Source organism: Orycteropus afer, unplaced genomic scaffold (genome assembly GCF_000298275.1).
Source record: "Orycteropus afer afer isolate SDZICR_OR568_19922 unplaced genomic scaffold, OryAfe1.0 scaffold00078, whole genome shotgun sequence".
NCBI classification, from domain to species: Eukaryota; Metazoa; Chordata; class Mammalia; order Tubulidentata; family Orycteropodidae; genus Orycteropus; species Orycteropus afer.
The window spans coordinates 10,394,097-10,413,706 of NW_006921665.1; the positions used below are offsets into that span (position 1 = coordinate 10,394,097).

At 38.5% G+C, this 19,610-nt stretch overlaps 2 protein-coding genes across 2 annotated transcripts; one reads left to right on the forward strand and one right to left on the reverse strand.

The window, feature by feature from the left end:
• Positions 1-289: 289 nt before the first annotated feature.
• On the forward strand, positions 290-10,528 carry LOC103197407 (keratin-associated protein 21-1-like). Its single transcript, XM_042781012.1, has 2 exons — positions 290-533; positions 10,386-10,528. Exons 1-2 carry the CDS (start codon positions 290-292, stop codon positions 10,526-10,528), a joined length of 387 nt encoding a protein of 128 aa, XP_042636946.1.
• Positions 10,529-16,916: 6,388 nt separating this feature from the next.
• LOC122150033 (keratin-associated protein 21-1-like) lies at positions 16,917-17,252 on the reverse strand. The gene has a single exon (XM_042781013.1). It carries the CDS (start codon positions 17,250-17,252, stop codon positions 16,917-16,919), a length of 336 nt encoding a protein of 111 aa, XP_042636947.1.
• Positions 17,253-19,610: the final 2,358 nt, after the last annotated feature.

Sequence of the window (19,610 nt, forward strand, 5' to 3'; positions counted from 1 at the left end):
GAATAAATTCCAAAGACATACTTGTGCAACCTGTAGGGTACATCTGCTTCTTATATCTGTCTTCATTGGCTGTTGTTAGACCCTGTAATAACCACATGAATATGTTATTGACTTTCACATGATGAGCTTTTCAAAAATGAAAATTGCTGTACTAACGAGGTCACATGGTCTGTGTTAATTGTGCTCCACCCACTTTCTGGCAGTATATAAAGGTCCAGGAATAGCAGATGGCATTCAGACTTCAGAACCACCTTCCTGCACCTCAACTGGTACTTCACCTCTTGACACCATGTGTTGCAACTACTATGGTGGCTATGGCTATGGCTGTGGCTATGGTTCTGGTTATGGCTGTGGCTATGGCTGTGGCTATGGATCTGGCTATGGCTGTGGCTATGGCTCCCGCTATGGCTGTGGCTATGGTTCTGGCTATGGCTGTGGCTATGGTTCTGGCTATGGCTGTGGCTATGGTTCTGGCTATGGCTGTGGCTATGGCTCCCACTATGGCTGTGGATATGGTTCTGGCTGCTATGGCTACCGGCCATTTTGCTACAGAAGATACTATTCTTCTTGCTGGTAGAATATCACTCTTCGGGCACCATTTACTTCTGAAATGACACTTCGTAGAACAATTCTGATTCAAGAAATCACATGATTGATAAAATTACATGTTAATATCTCCTAGGACCTCCTTCTTAGAATGGCATTTTTGTGAATGGTGACTACATGATATTGTCAGTTTTCCAAATGTTACCCTTACTCCCTTACTCTCCAGTCTTCTGTTATGATGGTCTTGTTTTCCCAAATAGATGGGGAAGTCAGTTATTGTCAATAAAAAATGGTTCTTTATTTTGAGCAACTCTTTATGTTTGCCTGTGAATTTTTTCTTGCTTGAGATGTCATGGCTTCTCTTTATGATTGAGCTAATAATATGTTGGCTGTCCCTTGAGTTATTCATGGATATAATTATTTCTTCTTATACTTGTATCTTAAAAAATATACCCTATTTCCAATATTTCACATTTTTAAGAACACATACACCCAAGCACACATTACACAGTATTTCAGAATTGTACTGTGTAAATGGCACTGGGGTTTATAATGGAGCTGGAGCATAAAGACAACTACTCAAGAGATTATGACAGAAAGTCAAAAGAGAGGAAATGTGGTCAGTATATTTTATTATTATTATTATTTTATTGTGCTTTGGATACAAATTTACAAAGCAAATTTGTTTTACATTCAATAGTTTATGCACATTTGATTCCATGCCCTGATTGCCATCCCTAACCATAAAAATCACTCTTCCTCTCCCATCCCTATGATTGTCCATGCTCTGTGTCCTTCTTGACTGTGCATTCCTGTCTGTCCAGCTTTCCATCTATGTAAATGCTGCTCTGCTGGTGTCTCATGGCTGATTGTTCTAAGGGGTGCATCTCCCTAGAGCAGGTGAATGCATTACCCTGGGGTAGGCATTCTGCATGTATGTCTTTTTACTGTTGGGCTGAGTCTATCCATTGAAGTGAGTCCATTTCTAAATCTGAAGTGTAATCCGGGGCCATAGTCTCAGGAGTTCCACCAGTCTCTATCTGAAAAATAAATAATTCTGGTTATTTTTGTGTTTTTGAATTTTGTTCCACATTTTTTCCTCCCACTCTCTCCAGGATCTCCAGTTTTGATCCCTTTCTGAGTGGTTGGCATTGGTAGCTGGGCACCAACTAACTCTTCTGGTCTTGGGGTCATGAAGATTGAGCTCTTCATGGTCCATCTTATCCTTGGATTAATTATTTCCAGATACTTTTCATTTTCCTCACTCTTCTTTGATTTAGGTAACAGGAGACCAATTGATGCATCTCAGATGGCTGTTCAAAAGGTTTTAACAACCCAGTCACTACTCACCAAAGCAAGTTATAGAACAAGATTTTTATGTACCATGTTGTGCCAATTGAGCATGATGTCTCCCAAAACTATGATCCTGAGTCTGCAGGCCTGGTGATTTTCTCTCTCAAGGTGTTTGGTTGTCTCTGAGTGCTTACTTCAACTCTGTCTTCTGTTGCTTCTGTCATGTATGTGGCTAATTTTGTAGCACAAGTGCATATGTAAGATTACCTTCAGCCAAATCTATCCTTGGTCTAGGGTATATTCCTTTTTGCCTATCTTCACTTGATCTTCTCACCTGCCTATGCATTTTTTTGTAGCCTGGTGTTTGCTGCTAGTGGTAATGCAGTATAGTATATGTACTAATACTTGTCTCTGGTGTCTACATCTTTTGTACATGTTTCAGTGTCCTTCCTTTCCCAATGTCATTATGCTGGTCACAGAGTCTTTCCATACCATCCCTCCCCTCATCCAAATCAACATGTGACCCCCAACTAGTCTGAAATTTGCCCTTCCCTTCACTCCTATTCCTGGTAACATGAATATGTTATTGACTATCACATGATGAAAAGCCTCGAGTTGCAATAATGAAGAATACACAAATCATCTCATAACATGGATTAATTTGGAGGACATTAAGGTGATTGGTGTTCAATGCATGAAATCTATTTTTTAGATGGTCTCCAAATTCAGGAGGGATATTGTCATCATATTTTGGCTCTTGTGGACTTATTTTAATTGTCTGAAACTTCAACTTGAACTTGCATAAGAGCAGTGGCAGACAATGAGCCTTTTAGGTTGGAGGGCACTCAAAATATGACTGGGAAAGAGCTGTCTCATCAGAGTAGAACCAACCTTAATGATATGGATAGAGTAAATCTTTCAGGACTTCCATTTGCTGATGTGGCACAACTCAAATAGAGGAGAAACAGCTGCAAACATCCATTAATAATCCAAACATGGAAAGTACGAAGTATGAATCTAGGAAAATTGAAAGTTGTCAAAAATGAAATGAAATGCTTAAAGATCAATATCCTAGGCATTAGTGAACTTAGATAGACTGGTTTTGGCCATTTGGAATCAGACAACTATATGCTCTACTGTGTTGGGTATGACAAATTCAAAAGGAAAGTGTGACATTCACCATCACAAAGGATGTTTCAAGATCTGCCCTTAAGTTCAGTGCTGTCAATGATAGGATAATATACATATGCCTACAAGGAAGACCAGTTAATACTATTATTACTCAAATCTATGCACCAAACACCAAAGCCAAAGATGAGGAAATTGAACAATTTTATCAACTTCTGCAGTTTGAAATTGACAGATCATGCAATCAAGATTAATTATTACTTATTAATTATTATTAATTATTATTATTAATTATTATCAATTATCACTGGGGACTGGAATGCAAAATTTAGAAATAAAGAAGAATAACTGGTAGTTGAAAAATTTGGCTTTGGTGATAGAAATAATGCTAGAGTTTGCATGATAGAATTTTGCAACACTTATTAATTGCAAATACCTTTTTTCAACAACACAAAATGGTGCCTATACACATGGACTTCACTAGATGGAGTATACAGGAAACAGATTGATTACCTCTGTGACAAGAGGCTATAGAAAAGCTCAATATCTTCAGCCAAAACAAGGCCAGGAGCTGATTGTGGAACAGACTATCAACTGCTCACATGCAAGTTCAAATTGAAGTTGAAGACAGTTAAAACAAGTCCATGAGAACCAAAATATAACCTTGGTAATATCCCTCCTGAGTTCAGAGACCATCTAAAGAATAGATTTCATGCACTGAACACCAATGACCCAAAACCAGAGGAACTATGGTATAACATCAAGAACATCATCCATGAAGAAAGTAAAAGGTCATTAAAAAGACAAGAAAGGAAGAAAAGACCAAAATGGATGTCAAAAGAGACTCTGAAACTTGTCCTTGAACAGAGAGTAGCTAAAGCAAATGGAAGACATGACAAGATAAAACAGCTGAACAGAAGATTTCATAGAGCAGACTGAAAAGACAAAGTCAATTATTATAATGAAGTGTGCAAAGACCTAGAGTTAGAAAACCAAAAGGGAAGAACACCATAGGCATTTCTCAAACTGAAAGAACTGAGGAAAAAATTTAACCCTCAAGTTGCAATATTGAAGAGTCTATGGGCTGCTATGAGTTGGATTTGACTCAAAGGCAATGAGTTTGGTTTGGTTTTTGTATGGGAAAAATATTGAATGATGCAGGAAGCATCAAAAGAAGATAGAAGGAATACACCGAGTCACTATACCAGAAAAGTAACATAAGGAACGTCCCAGAAGAATTAATGTGCTTCAATCATGTTGTTGGTGAAGAATATGAATTTACCATGGACTGGAAGATAAAAGAACATAGTTTCATTAGAAGTAGTACAGCAGGAATGCTCCTTTAAAAGGAGAATGGCCAGACTTCATCTCATGTACTTTAGTTATGCTATTAGGAAGGATCAAGGTATCATGCTTGGTAAAGCAGAGGGTCAGTGTAAGAGGGGAAGATCCCCAACACAGTGGCTGCAATGATGTGTTCAAGCATAACAATGATGTTAAGTATGGCCCAGGACCATGTAGTGTTTTTTTTTTTTTTTTGGTAGGTTGTTAAAGTTGAAAAGGACTCAATGGGACGTAACAACAAGTTTCCTTTTATGTTTCTGAAAACGTAACTGCTAGAATATTTAAAACTCTATATGTGTTTCATGTTATTTGTCCATTGTTGTTAGGCTCACATTAAACTGGCTTGGAGACTAAGGAAACTAAGGAGAGAACTCAGGATAGCCCACCAGTGAAATTAAGGAATGGAAGCAGCAGACAAGAAATCAGACGATATATTTCACTAGGCAAATCTGCTACAAAAGACCTCTTTAAAGTGCTGAAGAGCAAAGATGTCTCTTTGGAGACTAAGGTGCACCTAATCCAAGCTATGCTATTTTCAGTCACCTCATATGCATATTAAAGCTTGGCAATGAACAAGGAAGACCCAAGAAGAGTTGGTGCTTTTGAATTGTAGTATTGGAGCAGAATACTGAAAGAACCATGGACTGGCAGAAGAACTAACAGATCTGTTCTGGAAAAAGTGCAGCTAGAATGCTCCTTGGAAGCAAGAATGGCCAGACTTTGTCTCACCTACTTTGATCATGTTGTCAGAAGAGATTATTCCCTGGAGAAAAATTCCTGTGTACATAATAGGGTCACCATGAGTGGCAGCCAACTCGACGGCACCTAACAACAGACGATAGCAACTGTTTTATTATCATATAAGAAGTAGAACATGCTGAGGCAGGAAGACTACAGCAGTCACAGCTGTAGACTTCCAGAAAGTACTCAGTAAAGATAGACTTTTAATATGAAGTAGTTTATTCATAAATTTTGATCATTTTGCCACATATTTTGGTTACCTAGTGCCACTTTGACAGGAATATACCACAAATGGGATGCCTTGAAGAAACAGGAGTTTATTCTCTCACAGTTTGAAGGCTTTAAGTCAGAGTTCAAAGTACTAGTCTTTAGGGGCTGTGTGACAGCCCCTCAACCTTGGGCTTCAGCTCTGGCTCCTGCTCCTGGTCCACTGGAGCTAGAAGCATCTCTTCACTCAGGCAGCTACTGACCGCTGAGGCTGACAAGCCCAAGGTCGACAAATAAAAAGGCACACTCCCAATGTTACCAAACAACATGGCAGGCCATTAATTCAAGTCCATTGAAAGTCCCAGGATTAGCAGAGCATGGCAGGCTGCTGAACAATGACTCAATTACATGCAGGGTTCAAGCATGCCATAAGCTAGAGATCATTCCCAAAGCTGTTTCTTATATATGGGAAGCAGACAACATACTCAAAAAAGCTACTCAGCTGCTCCAACAGATGCCACCATGGAGTTAATTACCAATCTCACCATGGGGAATAACTACATTCAGCTGCCCAGCCACTCAACCAGGCCCAGCCAAGTTGACACACAAACACAACCACCACACTACCTGTTTGACACTCAAAAAAAGAAATTCTGTATTGATAAAATTTCTAAAAATTACAATTAAATTATTAAAGTAATATTAAATTATTAATGTATAGCATTTTTAGTTGTTAAAGCACTGGTAACATGAAACAGCCATTTGAGGTATATGCACAAATTGTTCTTGTTAGTTAGCCCCAATGCATGGTGATGCCATGTACAATTCAGTAGGGATTCATCAGCCTTTTTTTACAAATATCTTGCCAAGGTCTTCTTCACAGTCTTTCATCTGAACTGAAACTGGCATTACTGCAAGCTTTTATCAAACTCAGGTCATTTCACATGGAAGGAGAGCATTCTACCATCGAATAGCTATTGCTTCATATTTACACTGTAGAAATGAACAAATGTTACAGATCAGACTCTTCCTCTCCATGGAGGTACTTAATCATTTAAAAGCACACCATTGCCCATACTCCCCTGCCATTGAGAAGTTAACTTTCCTAAAAGCTTTACTATTGGTATGTGTTACTTATGAATCTGAAGAAGACAAGGAAAATGAAAATACATAGAACTTTGTTAGAAATGTCTGTGATAAACCCAAAGATCTTTAAAGGGTTCTGCTATACAATGAACTATTGTCTTCAACTGTGCTTCCCTGGTGCAAGATACTATTTGCTTAGGGGAAATGCAAAGGCTCACACTTCCAAAATAAAATTTTATAGATAGTAATTAAAAGCCCAGGTTTCAGAGTCAAACTATATGAGACCTAATATTGATTGCATCACTTATTAGCAATGTGACAACTAGCACATGAGTTAACACTGTAAGCCCCAAGTACACGATGGTAAAATGTCTTACACAGTGCTAGCCAAAGATGCAGATATCAAATAAAATAGAGAATGCCAAGCCCTCCCACTGTGAGAATGCAGTGCATTTTTTGCTATTATGTTTATTATTATGTTCCTCACTATGAAATTGTTGATACTTAACTATTTTCAGCTGTTCTAGAAACCTAGTACTGCTCTGACAGGAATATACCACAAATGGGATGGCTTGAAGAAACAGGAGTTTATTCTCTCACAGTTTGGAGGCTTTAAGTCCAAATTCAAAGTGCCAGGCTCTAGGGCCTGGGTGAAAGCCCCTCAGCCTTGGCTTCAGCTCTGCCTCCTACTCCTGACCCACTGGAGCTAGAGGCTTTTCTTCACTCAGACAGCTGCTGGTGGCTGAGATACAAGCCCAAGGTTGACAGGTAAAAAGGCAGTGTCCCAATGTTACCAAACCACTTGGCAGGCCATTGATTCAAGTCCACTGAAAGTTTCAAGGTTGGTAGAGCATGGCAGTCTGCTGAACAACAACATGGCTACATACAGGGTTCAAGTGTGCCATAAGCTAGAGACCATTCCCAAAGCTGCATCTTATATGTGGGAAGCAGACCACATCCCGATATCAGGTACTCAGCTGCTTGTCTTAGATCCTACCATGCAGTTGATTGCCAGTCTCATAATGGGGAATAACTACCACCAGCTGTCCAGCCACTCAAGCAGGCCCAAGCAAGTTGACACACATCTTTAACTACCACATCAGCATGTCATGTTTCAACTTACTCTGTCATGGTGACTAATAATGACAATATTTGGCATCCTAGAATTTTAATCAATAATCTCAATTTTCTTATATCTCAAATGTAGGCACACTTCTATGATATTTATTTCCTACATCCATGACACATTTATGCCATAATTTATTGTTGTTAGCTGCCTTCGAAGTGGCTCTGACTCATGACCCTACATAGAGCAGAATGAAACATTGCCTGGTCCTGTGTTATCCTCACTATATTTGCTATACCTGAGCCCATTGTTGCAGCCACTGTATCAACACATCTCACTGAGGGTCTTTTCCTTTATTGTTAACCCTCCATTTTACCAAGCATGATATCCTTCTCCAGGGAGTGGTCCCTTCTGACAACATGACCAAAGATGGTGAGACAAAGTCTGGCCATTTTCACTTCCCAGGAGCATTCCGACTGCACTTCTTCCAGGAGAGATTTGTTTGTTCTTCTGACCATTCATGGTACTTTCAGTATTCTTCTCTAACACCACATCACAAAATCATCAACTCTTCTTTGTTCTTCATTATTAATTACCCAGCTTTATATCCATATGAGGTGATTGAAAATACCATAGCTTTGGTTAGGCACACCTTAGTCTTCAAAGAGACATCTTTGCTCTTCAGCACTTTAAAGAGACCTTTTGCCCAGTGCAATACAACATCTGATTTCTTGACTTTTGCTTCCATTTCTTTTGATTATGGATCGAAGTAATATGAAATCTTTGAAAACTTCAATCTTTTCTCCATTTATTGTGATGCTGCTTATTGGTCTAGTCGTGAAGATTTTAATTTTATGTTGAGTTAAAGTCCATACTGCCTACTGTATTCTTCAATATTCATCATTAAGTGCTTCAAGTCATCTTTCCTTTCAGTGAGCAAGATTGTGTCTCTGCATATCACAAGTTGTTAATGAGTCTTCCTCCAATCCTGATACTGTGTTCCTCTTTATATAGTTCAGCTTCCTGGATTATTTGTTCAGCATACAGACTGTATAAGTATGGTGAAAGGATACAACCCTGATGCACACCTTTCCTGATTTTAAACCATGCAGTAGCCCCTTGTTCTCTTTGAACAACAGTCTCCTTGTCTGTGTACAGGTTCATGAGCACAATAAATGTTCTGGAGTTCCCATTCTTCCCAGTGTTATCCATACTTTGTTATGATCCACACAGTTGAATGTTTTTTCATAGTCAATAGAACATATGTATTCTTCTGTTTGTGAAACTTTGGTGGCTTGTGTATTGCTGTGAGGCTGGAGGCTTTGCCAACAGTATTTCATAATACCTGCAGGGTCACCCATAATTTACAGGTTTCTGTGGAGCTTCAATAAATCTTCCATAAATCTTTATGGAAGAAGACTGTCTCATCATTCTTCTGTGGAGCACTTGGTGTGACCCAAATTGTAAAAGTTAGACAAGGAAATTCAATGCAGACCTAGAATGTGAGATTTTCCTTTACCCTGAAATTTGTTGATCAAAGGTGATTTTTTACAAAATAGACTATCAATTAAGATGCTTACACATTTGACTGCTAACCAGACAGCTGGTAGTTCAAACCTACAAGCCACTCCTTGGAAGGAAGATTGGGCAATCTACTTCAATAGTGATACTGCCTCAGAAACCCAAGGAAGAATCACTATGAGTCAGATCCAACTTGACAGCAGTGGGTTTTAAACAGCATCATTTGCTAAGAAGATTTTATTCTCAATAGACAGAGAATGCACTGGCATGAAAAGAGCAGTTATTATAATACTATGATGTATTTTTGATTGCCTCATGTGCATGTGAAAGCTGTGCAATGAAAAAGGAAATCTGAAAAAGAGTTAATGCCTTTGAATTGCTTTTTTGGGAAAGAATACTGACAATTCCATGGACTATCAGAATAAGCAAATCTGTCCTGGAAGAAATGCAGGTGGAATGTTCCTTGAAACTGAAAAAGGCTAAACTTTGTCACATTTACTTTGGTCATGTTGTCAGAAGTGACCACTTTCTGGAAAAGGATATCATGATTGATCATGTACAGGATCAGCAAAGAAGAGGAAGACGCTCACTGAGATGGATTGACACAGATTCTGCAGTGACTATCGCAAGCATAGCAAGGATATTGAGCATGGTGCATGACCAGGCAGTGTTTCATTCTGTTGTTCTATTGTACTTAGAGTTTTTATGAGTCTGAGCTAACTTGACAGCACCTAGCAACAACATAACAACTAGGAAAACTGTTTCAAAGAGAAAGGGTAGCACATCAAAAATTTATATTCTAAGAACATTTAGATGGAGTAGATTATATTGCTTTGTATAAAATCATGGTTGGGCTTTTAGTATATTGCATGAGACCCTTCTTTTACACCATATTGCATCTTCTTGGCCTCTCTTATCTCCTATTTCTGCCAGTACTGCAATGACCATTTTGCACAGACTTTATATACTTTCTTGAACATCTAACCTATGAGTACCTCACCATATGCCTTTACTGTTTGCCTCCAAGCTAGGATCTTTTCTGTGGATGCTGAGATATGAGATGTTGGACCATCTACCAGTGTGCCAGAATGAGTAACCAGAGGTGCAGGAGAGTTAATGTCTCTAAGAAGAAAATCTAAGTTAAATTTTGACTAATTTCCTCAGGACATGTTCAATGTGTTGGGTACATCTATTTTGTTACAAACTTAAACCGTTTGAGTATCAAACCCTGCACGTAAGCACCTTAAAATATTGTTGACCTTCACATGATGAGGTTTTTGAAAATGAAAATTGCAGTAGTAGTAAAGCCAATGAATCTGTGTTAATTATCCCACCCCCTTTTTGACAGTATACAAAGGTCCTGTGATCACAGATGGCATTCAGACTTCAGAATCATCCTCCTACACCTCAACTGATACTTCACTTTCTGACACCATGTGTTGCAACTACTATGGTGGCTATGGCTATGTCTGTGGCTATGGCTCTGGCTATGGCTATGGCTATGGTTGTGGCTATTGCTATGACTACAACTCCTGCTATGGTTGTGCATATGGTTCTGGCTGCTGTGGCCACTGGTCACTTTGCTACAGAGGATAGATACTATTCTTCTTGCTGCTAGAACATCACTCTCCAAGCACCACTTACTTCTGAAATGACACTTCATAGAACAATTCTGACTCAAGAAATTGCATACTTCATAAAGGTTGAGACTTCCAGTACCTCCTTCTTAGAATGGCACTTTTTTGAGTGGACTGACTCATTGCCATCGAGTGGGATCTGACTCATAGCAACCACTCCTTGGGCTTCTGAGGCAGTATCACTACAGAAGTAGATAGCCCGATCTTCCTTCCAAGGAGTGGCTGGTGGATGGAATGGATATTCCATAATATTATCAGTTTTCCAAATGTCAGCCTTTATTCACTAAATCTCTCATTTTCTATTATGATGGTCTTAGTTTTCCATATAGGTGGGGAAATTATTTATTGTTAATAAAAAAAAAAAAAAAAACTTCTTTATTTTGAGCAAGTCTTTGTGTTTGCTTCTGAATTTGTCCTTCCTTGAGATATTATGCCTTCTCTTTAAAATTGGCCTAAGAGGATGTTGGTTGTACTTTGGGTTCTTCATGAATATAAACATTTCTTCTTATACATGTACCTTAAATAATACCTATTCCACTTATTTCTGATATCCCACATCTTCCACAACATACACGACTAAGCACACATCACACAATATTTCAGGACTGTGCTCAGCAAATGGCACTGGTTTCTAGAATGGAACTGTAGAATAATGGCTCCTATTGAGGAAGTTGTGACAAAATGTTAACACAGAGGAAGTGTCCTCAGTGTATTTTCAACAGTAATGAAATTGAAGAGATAATCCAGGAAGATTGAGAAATAGAATCAGACCGTTTAAGTGAGAAGACACACACATGTATATATAATACCATCTAAATTGGAAGAAAATGTTACTGTATTTGTTAATATATTTTGAGATAATTGATAAAATTCTCTTTTTCAACAAATCATTTAAAATATTTTCAATAAGGACCCTCGTAGATGTTTGGGATATAGTAGGAAAAAATTATATACTAAGTACCTACTATCTGAGAGCTTACATTCCAGAGTGAAGATTTAAAAACAGTACAAACTAATTAGGATAAATCCAGATAGTAATGATTGCCATGGATAGGATAAAAAAGGATTAATGTAGAAACAAGTGTTGAAAAATTAGAGAGGTAAACCAGAGAGGTATTATAAAGTTGTAATAGTTGAGATGAGATCTGAAAATAAAAAGATACAAGATGCAAAGCAAAAGAAAAACTAGAAGGAATAGCAGATTTACTCACTAAATCTCTGATTTTCTATATGATAGTCTTAGTTTTCCATACAGGTGGGGAGAGTTTATTATGTCTTGGTGTCACATTTCTCAATTGCAAAAGAACAAGCCCTAATAACTTAAAAGTCTCTCTTTCTATTGGAGTGGTTATAACAACACATGCAAGTAAAATTTTGCTGAAGATAATTCAAAAATGGTTGTATCTTTGTTGAATACCAGCAGTGGGAAGGAAGAGTAGGAAACACTGCAAAAGTAAATAAAATAAAATAAAGAAATGAAAAACCGGTTGTAGCAGTATATAGACAGGGAACTGACATAAATTCAAGTCAGATTCAGAGGAGGACATGGAACGAGGAATATCACGGCTGATGTAAGATGTATCTTGGGTAAAAACAAATACCACCAGAAAGATATTTACCTATGTCTTATTGACTATGTAAAAGCTTTTGACTCTGCAGAACATAACAAATTATGGATATCATTGCAAAGAATGGGAATTCCAAAACACTTAATTGTGCTTATGCAGAAACTGTACATGGACCAAGAAGCTGTTGTTTCAATAGAAGCAGAGGATACTGCATGGTTTAAAATCAATGAATATATGCATCAGGCTTTTATCATTTCAAACCCACCAGCGACTCCTCAGAAGGAAGGTTGGCAATCTACTTCTGTAGTGATACTGCCTCAGAAACCCAAGGAGGGGTCGCTATGTGTCAGATCTGACTCGATGGCAGTGAGTTTGGTTTCGGTTTTGGTATTCACTCTATGTGCTGAACAAATAGTCCAAGATGCTGGACTATATGAAGAAGACTGTGGCATCAGAATTGGAGGAAGACTCATTAACACCCTGTGATATGCAAGTGACACAACCTTGCTTGCTGAAAATGAAGAAGACTTGAAGAACTTACAGATGAAGATCAAAAACTACATCCTTCTGGATGGGTTATAATACAACATAAAGAAAAGAAAAATCGTCCCAGTTAGAACAATAAGTATCATCATGATAAATGAATCAATTGTGGTTGCCGAGGATTTCATCTTAGTGGGATACACAGTCAACACCCATGGAAGCAGTAATCAAGAAATCAAATGACATTGAATTCTTCAAATCTGTTGCAAAAGACCTCTTTAAAGTGTTAAAAAGAAATGATCACTTTGAAGATGATTTTAAAGTGTGCCTGGCCACAAGCAAAGGCATTTTCAATCACCTCATATGCATGTGTAAGTTGTACAAAGAATAAGGAACACCCCAGAAGAATTGATGGATTTCGATCATGTTGTGCATGAAGAATATGAATTTACCATGGACTGGCAGATGAAAGAACACATTTTTATTGGAAGAAGCACAGTAAGAATGCTTCTCAGAAGGGAGAATGGCCAGACTTCATTTCTTGTAATTTGGTTATGCTATTGGGAAGGATCAGGATATCATATTGGATAAAGTAGATGGTCAGTGGAAGAGGGAATTGCTGTTTGGTGCCATCAAATCATCTCTGACTCATAGAAACACTATGCACAGCAGAATGAAACACTGCTTTGTCTTGTGCCAGCCTTGCAATCCTTGCTATACTCAAGCCCATTGTTGTAGCCACTGTATCTATCCATCTAGTTAAGGGCCTTCCCCTACTTCGTTGACCCAACTTTACCGATCACAATATCAACACAGTTATTATCAAGTGTGATAATAACACGGTTGCTGTTGTCTGTTGTTAGGTGCTGTCAAGGTGGCTCCCACCCATGGTGACCCTAAGTACAACAGAATGAAACCTTGCCTTGTTCTCTGCCAGTCTCACAATACCAATATGATCGTTACAGCCACTGTGTCAATCCATCTTGTTGAGGGCCTTCCCCTTTTTTGTTGACCCTCCACTTTACCAAGCATGATATCCTTCTCTAGGGAATGATCCCTTCTGACAACATGACCAATGTAGGTGAGATGAAATCTGGCCATTCTCACTCCCAAGCAGCATTCTGGCTGCACTTATTCCAGGACAGAATTATTAGTCCTTTTATCAGACAAGGGTACTCTTAGCATTCTTCTCCAACACCATAACTCAAAAGCATCAACTCTTCTTTAGTCTTCCTTATTCATTGTCCAGCTGTCACCTGCATAAGAGGTGATTGAAAATACCATAGCTTGAGTAAGGCAAACCTTAGTCTTCAAGGAGCCATCTTTGCTCTGAATCACTTGAAAGAGGTATTTTGCAGTAGATTTGCCCATGCAATACATCATCTGATGTCTTGACTGCTGCTTCCATCAGTGTTGATTGTAGAACCAAGTAATATGAATTCCTTGACAACCTCAATCTTTTTCCCATCCACCATGAATTTGTTTATTGGACCAGTTGTGAGGATTTTTGTTTTCTTTATATTGAGATGTAATCTATGCTACAGACTGTAGTCTTTAATCTTCATCAGTAAATACTTCAAGTCATCCTCACTTTCAGCAAGCAAAATTGTGTCATTTGCATATCACAGGTTGTTAATGAATCTTCCTCCAATCTTGATGTCACATTCTTTTTCATATAATCCAGCTTCTTGGATTCTTTGCACAGCATACAAGTTGAATAAGTATGATGAAAGGATACAACCTTGACACACTCCCTTCTTGATTTTGAACCGTGCAGTATCTCCTTTTTCTGTTCAAATGACATACATCTTCTTGATGTATGTACAGGATTCCTCACGAGTGCAATCAAGTGTTCTGGAATTCCTATTCTTCTCAGTGTTATCCATAATTTGTTAAGATCCAAACAACTCAATACTTTTACATAGTCAATAAAACATAAGCAAACATCTTTCTGTTAATTTTTGCTTTCATCTAAGATCCATTTGACATCAGCAATGATATCTCTCATTCCACACCCTCTTCTGAATCCAGCTCGCATACCTGGAAGCACTCTGTCAATATACTGCTGCAAGTGTTTTTGTATTATCTTTGGTAATATTTTACTTGCACATGATATTAATGATATTGTTCGATAATTTTCACATTCTGTGGGATCACCTTTCTTTGGAATGGGTACAAATATGGATCTCTTCCAGTCTGCTGACCAGGTAGCTGTCTTCCAAATCTCTTGTCATAGCCAAGTGAGTGACTCCAATGAGCATCCATTTGTTGAAATATCTCACCAGGTATTCCATCAATTTCTGGAGCCTTGTTCTTTGCCATTTCCTTCAGTGCAGCTTTGACTTCTTCCTTTATTACCATTGGTTCTTGATCATATGTCACCTTCTGAAATGGATGAATATTGACCAAGTCTTTTTGGTACAATGACTTTGTGTATTCCTTCCATCTTCTTTTGATGCTTCCTCCATCATTCAATATTTTACCCATAGAATCTTTCAATAGTGCAACTCGAGACTTTTTTCCCCTCAGTTCTTTTAGCTTGAGAAATGCTGAGTGTTTTCTTCACTTTTGGTCTTCTAACTCCAGATCTTTGCATATTTCATTATAGTAATTAACTTTGTCTTCTCGAGATGCTCTTGGAAATCTTCTGTTCAGCTCTTTTATCTTGTCATTTCTTCCATAGGTTTTAGCTATGCTCCATTCAAGGGCAAGTTTCAGAGTCTGTTTTGACATCTATTTTGGTCTTTTCTTCCTTTCTTGTCTTTTTAATGACCTGTTGCTTTCTTCATGGATGATGTTCTTTATGTCATCCCACAATTCCTTTGGTTTTTGGTCATTGATGTTCAATGCATCAAATCTATTCTTCAGATGGTCTCTAAATTCAGGAGGGATATTGGCTCTAGTGGACTTGTTTTAATTGTCTTCAACTTCAACTTGAACATGTAAATGAGCAGTTGATGGTCTGTTCCACAATCAGCTCCTGGCCTTGTTTTGGCTGAAGATATTGAACTTCTTCATCACCTCTTGTCACAGATGTAGTCAATCTGATTGCTTTTCTAACTCCAGTTCTTTGTGTATTTCATTATAGTAATTGGCCTTGTCTGCTCAAGCTGCTTTTTGAAATCTTCTGTTCAGCTCTTCTTTTATCTTGTCATTTCTTCCATTTGCTTTAGCTACTCTCCACTCAAGAGCAAGTTTCAGAGTCCCTTCTGACATCCATTTTGGTTTTCTCTTCCTTTCTCATACTTTTACTTTTTTTTTAATTATTTCCATGCCAAGCATTCCCATTGGACTTTAACTTAATCAATTTTTACTTCTTTTAAATCTCTGATAGCAGGCAACTTGTATATATTTTTTTCCACTGTGTCCCAAATATCTATGAGAGTTTTTATTCAAAATATTAAAAATGATTTGTTGAAAAGACAATTATATCAATTTTCTCAAAATATGTTAACAAATACATGTACCTTTTCATTCAATTTAGATGATATAATATATATACCTTCTCACTTAAACCTTCTTTTTTTGCTTCTCATCCTCAGTAACTAAGTCTGATTCTACTTTTTCAATCACTCTGGATTATCTCTTCACTTTCTTTACTATTCTAAATCCACTGACCACACTTTCTCTGTGTTGGATTTTGTCATAACTTCTTCAATTGTTGTTGTTGTTGTTATGTGCCATCGAGTCGGCCCCGACTCATAGCGACCCCTCCTTGGGTTTCCGAGGCAGTATCACTACGGAAGTAGGATTGCCCAACCTTCCTTCATTATTCTCCAGCTCCAATCTAGAAACCAGTGTCATTTGCAGAGCACAGTTCTGAAACACTGTGTGATGTGTGCATAGGTGTATATTTTCCAGAAAATGTGGTATATCAGAAATAGGTGGAATAGACATTATTTAAGACACAAGTATGGGAAGAGATGCTTATATTCATGAAGAACCCAATGTACAGCCAACATATTGTTAACCCAGTTGTAAAGAGAAATCATAACATCTCAAGGAAGGACAAATTCACAAGCAAACACAAAGAGTTGCTCAAAATAAAGAACCATTTTTATTGACAATAAATAATTTCCCCTCCTGTATGGAAAACCAACACCATCATAACAGAAAATCAGAGATCAAGGGCATAAAGGCTAACATTTAGAAAACTCATAATATCACAGTGACAAAAATGCCATTCTAAGGAGGTTCTTGGGGGGTGATAGCCTTTATCAAGCATGTAATTTCTTGAATCAGAGTTCTTCTATGAAGCGTCATATCTGAAGTAAATGGTGTTTTGAGACTGATGTTCTAACAGCAAGAAGAATAGCATCTTCTGTAGCAAAATGGCTGGTAGCCACAGCAACCAGAACTATAGCCACAGCCATAGCGGGAGCCGTAGCCACAGCCATAGCCAGAACCGTAACCACAGCCATAGCGGGAGCCATAGCCACAGCCATAGCCAGAGCCATAGCCACAGCCATAGCCAGAGCCATAGCCACAGCCATAGCCAGAACCATAACCACAGCCATAGCGGGAGCCATAGCCACAGCCATAGCCAGAGCCATAGCCACAGCCATAGCCAGAGCCATAGCCACAGCCATAGCCAGAGCCATAGCCATAGCCACCATAGTAGTTGCAACACATGGTGTCAGGAAGTGAAGTATCAGTTGAAGTGTAGGAGGGTGGTTCTGAAGTCTGAATGCCGTCTGTGATCCCAGGACCTTTATATACTGCCAAAAAGGGTGGGGCACAATTACACAGACTCTGTCACCTAAATTATTTTTTTATTAAATTCCTCAGGACATACTTGCTCAATGTGTAGGGTGCATCTGTTATCTTACAACCTTCTTGATTGGTTAATGTAAAACCCTGGACATAACCACCTGAAAATGATGTTGACCTTTGCATGATGAGTTTTTTAACAATGAAAATTGCATTAGTAATGAGATGACCAAAGTAGGTGAGACGAAGTCTGGCCATTGTCGCTTCCAAGGAACATTTCAGGTGCACTTCTTCCAGGACAGATGGGTATGTGACATGTATGAAACTGAAGAAGACAAGAAAAACAAAAATTCATAAGAATTGATGACAAAAGTCTATAATAAACCCAGACGTCGTTAAAGCCCATTTTAAATCACTACCCAGGTTCTGCTATACAATGAAACATTGTCTTCAACTGCTCTCCTGCTGCAAGATATCATTTGCCTGAGGAAATCCAAAGGCTCACACTTTCAAAAATAAAATTTTATGTGGTTGTTGTTAGGTGACATCATGTCAGCTTGGACTCATAGAGACTCTCCATGCAACCAAATGGAACACCGCCCGGTCCTGTACCAGCTTCACAAGGTGAGCCCATTGTTGCAGCCACTGTGTCAATCCATGCCTTTGAGGGCCTTCCCATTTTTCATTGACCCTTCACTTTACCAGTGCCTAAGGCATTTGACTGCTAACCAGAAGGCTGGCAGTTCAAACCCACCAGCCACTCCTTGGAAGGAAGATTGGGCAATCTACTTCTGTAGTTATACTGCCCTGGAGACCCAAAGAGGAGTTGCTATGAGTCAGATCTGACTTGACAAGAGTGAGTTTGGTTGGTTTTTGGCCACTTTACCAAGCATGATCTCCTTCTCCAGGGAATGGTTCCTTTTGACAAGATGGCCAAAGTAGGTCTGGCAAAGTCTGGCCATTCTCTCTTCCAAGAAGCCCTCCAGCTGCAGCTGCACTTCTTCCAGGACAGATTTGTTAGTTCTTTTAGCAGTCCACGATACTTTCAGTATTCTTCACCAACACACCAACCCCAAAGCATCAACTCTCTTTTCAGTCTTCTTTATTCATTGTCCAGCTCTTATACACATTTGAGGTGATTAAAAATACCACGGCTTGGGTTAGGTGCACCGTAGTCTTCTAGAGGTATCTTTGCTCTTCAGTATTTTAAAGAGTTCTTTTGCAGCCAGTTTGCCCAGTGCAATATGATGTCTCATATCTTGACTGTTGCCTCCATTGGTGTTGATTGTGGAATCAAGTAATATGAAATTTTTGACAACTTCAATCTTTTCTCCATTTATCATGATGCTGCTTATTTGTCCAGTTGTGAGGATTTTTGTTTTCTTTATGTTGAGGTGTAATCCATACTACAGACTCTAGTCTTCAATCTGCATCAGTAAGTGCTTCAAGTCATCCTTACTTTCAGCAGGCAAAATGTCATCTGCATATTGCATGTTGTTAATGGATCTTCCTCCCATCCTGATGCCACATTCTTCTTCATACAGTCCAGCTTCTTGCAATATTTGCTTAGCATACACATTGAATAATTTGGGTGAAAGGATACAACCATGACGTACTTCCTTCCTGATTTTAAACCATGCAGTATCCCCTTGTTCTGTTTGAATGACAGTCTCCTGGCCTGTGTACAGACAGGTTCCTCATGGGCACAATTAAGTGTTCTGGAATTCCTATTCTTCTTAAGGTTATCCATAATTTGTTATGATCCACCCAATCAAATATCTTTTCATAGTCAATAGAACACAGGTAAATATCTTTTATGTATTTCTTGCTTGCCAAGATCCATCTGACATCAGCAATGATATACCTCATTCTATATCCTCTTCTGAATCCAGCTTGCATTTCTGCAAGTCCTCTGTCAATATATTGTTGCAACCATTTTTGAATTATCTTCAGCAAGATTTTACTTGCATGTGATATTAATGATATTGTTCAATAATTTATGGATGTCTTCCAGTCAGTTGCAGGCATAGCAGTCTTCCAAATTTCATGGCATAGACAAGTGGGGACCTCCAATGTGGCATCCATTTGTTGAACCATTTCAGTGGGTATTCCATCAATTCCAGGAACCTTATTCTTTGCCAATTCCTTCAGTGCAGCTTCAACTTCTTCCTTTGATACCATTGGTTCCTGATCATATGCCACCTCCTGAAATGGATGAGCATCAACCAATTTTTTTTTTTTTTTTGTACAGTGACTCTGTGTATTCTTTCCACCTTCTTT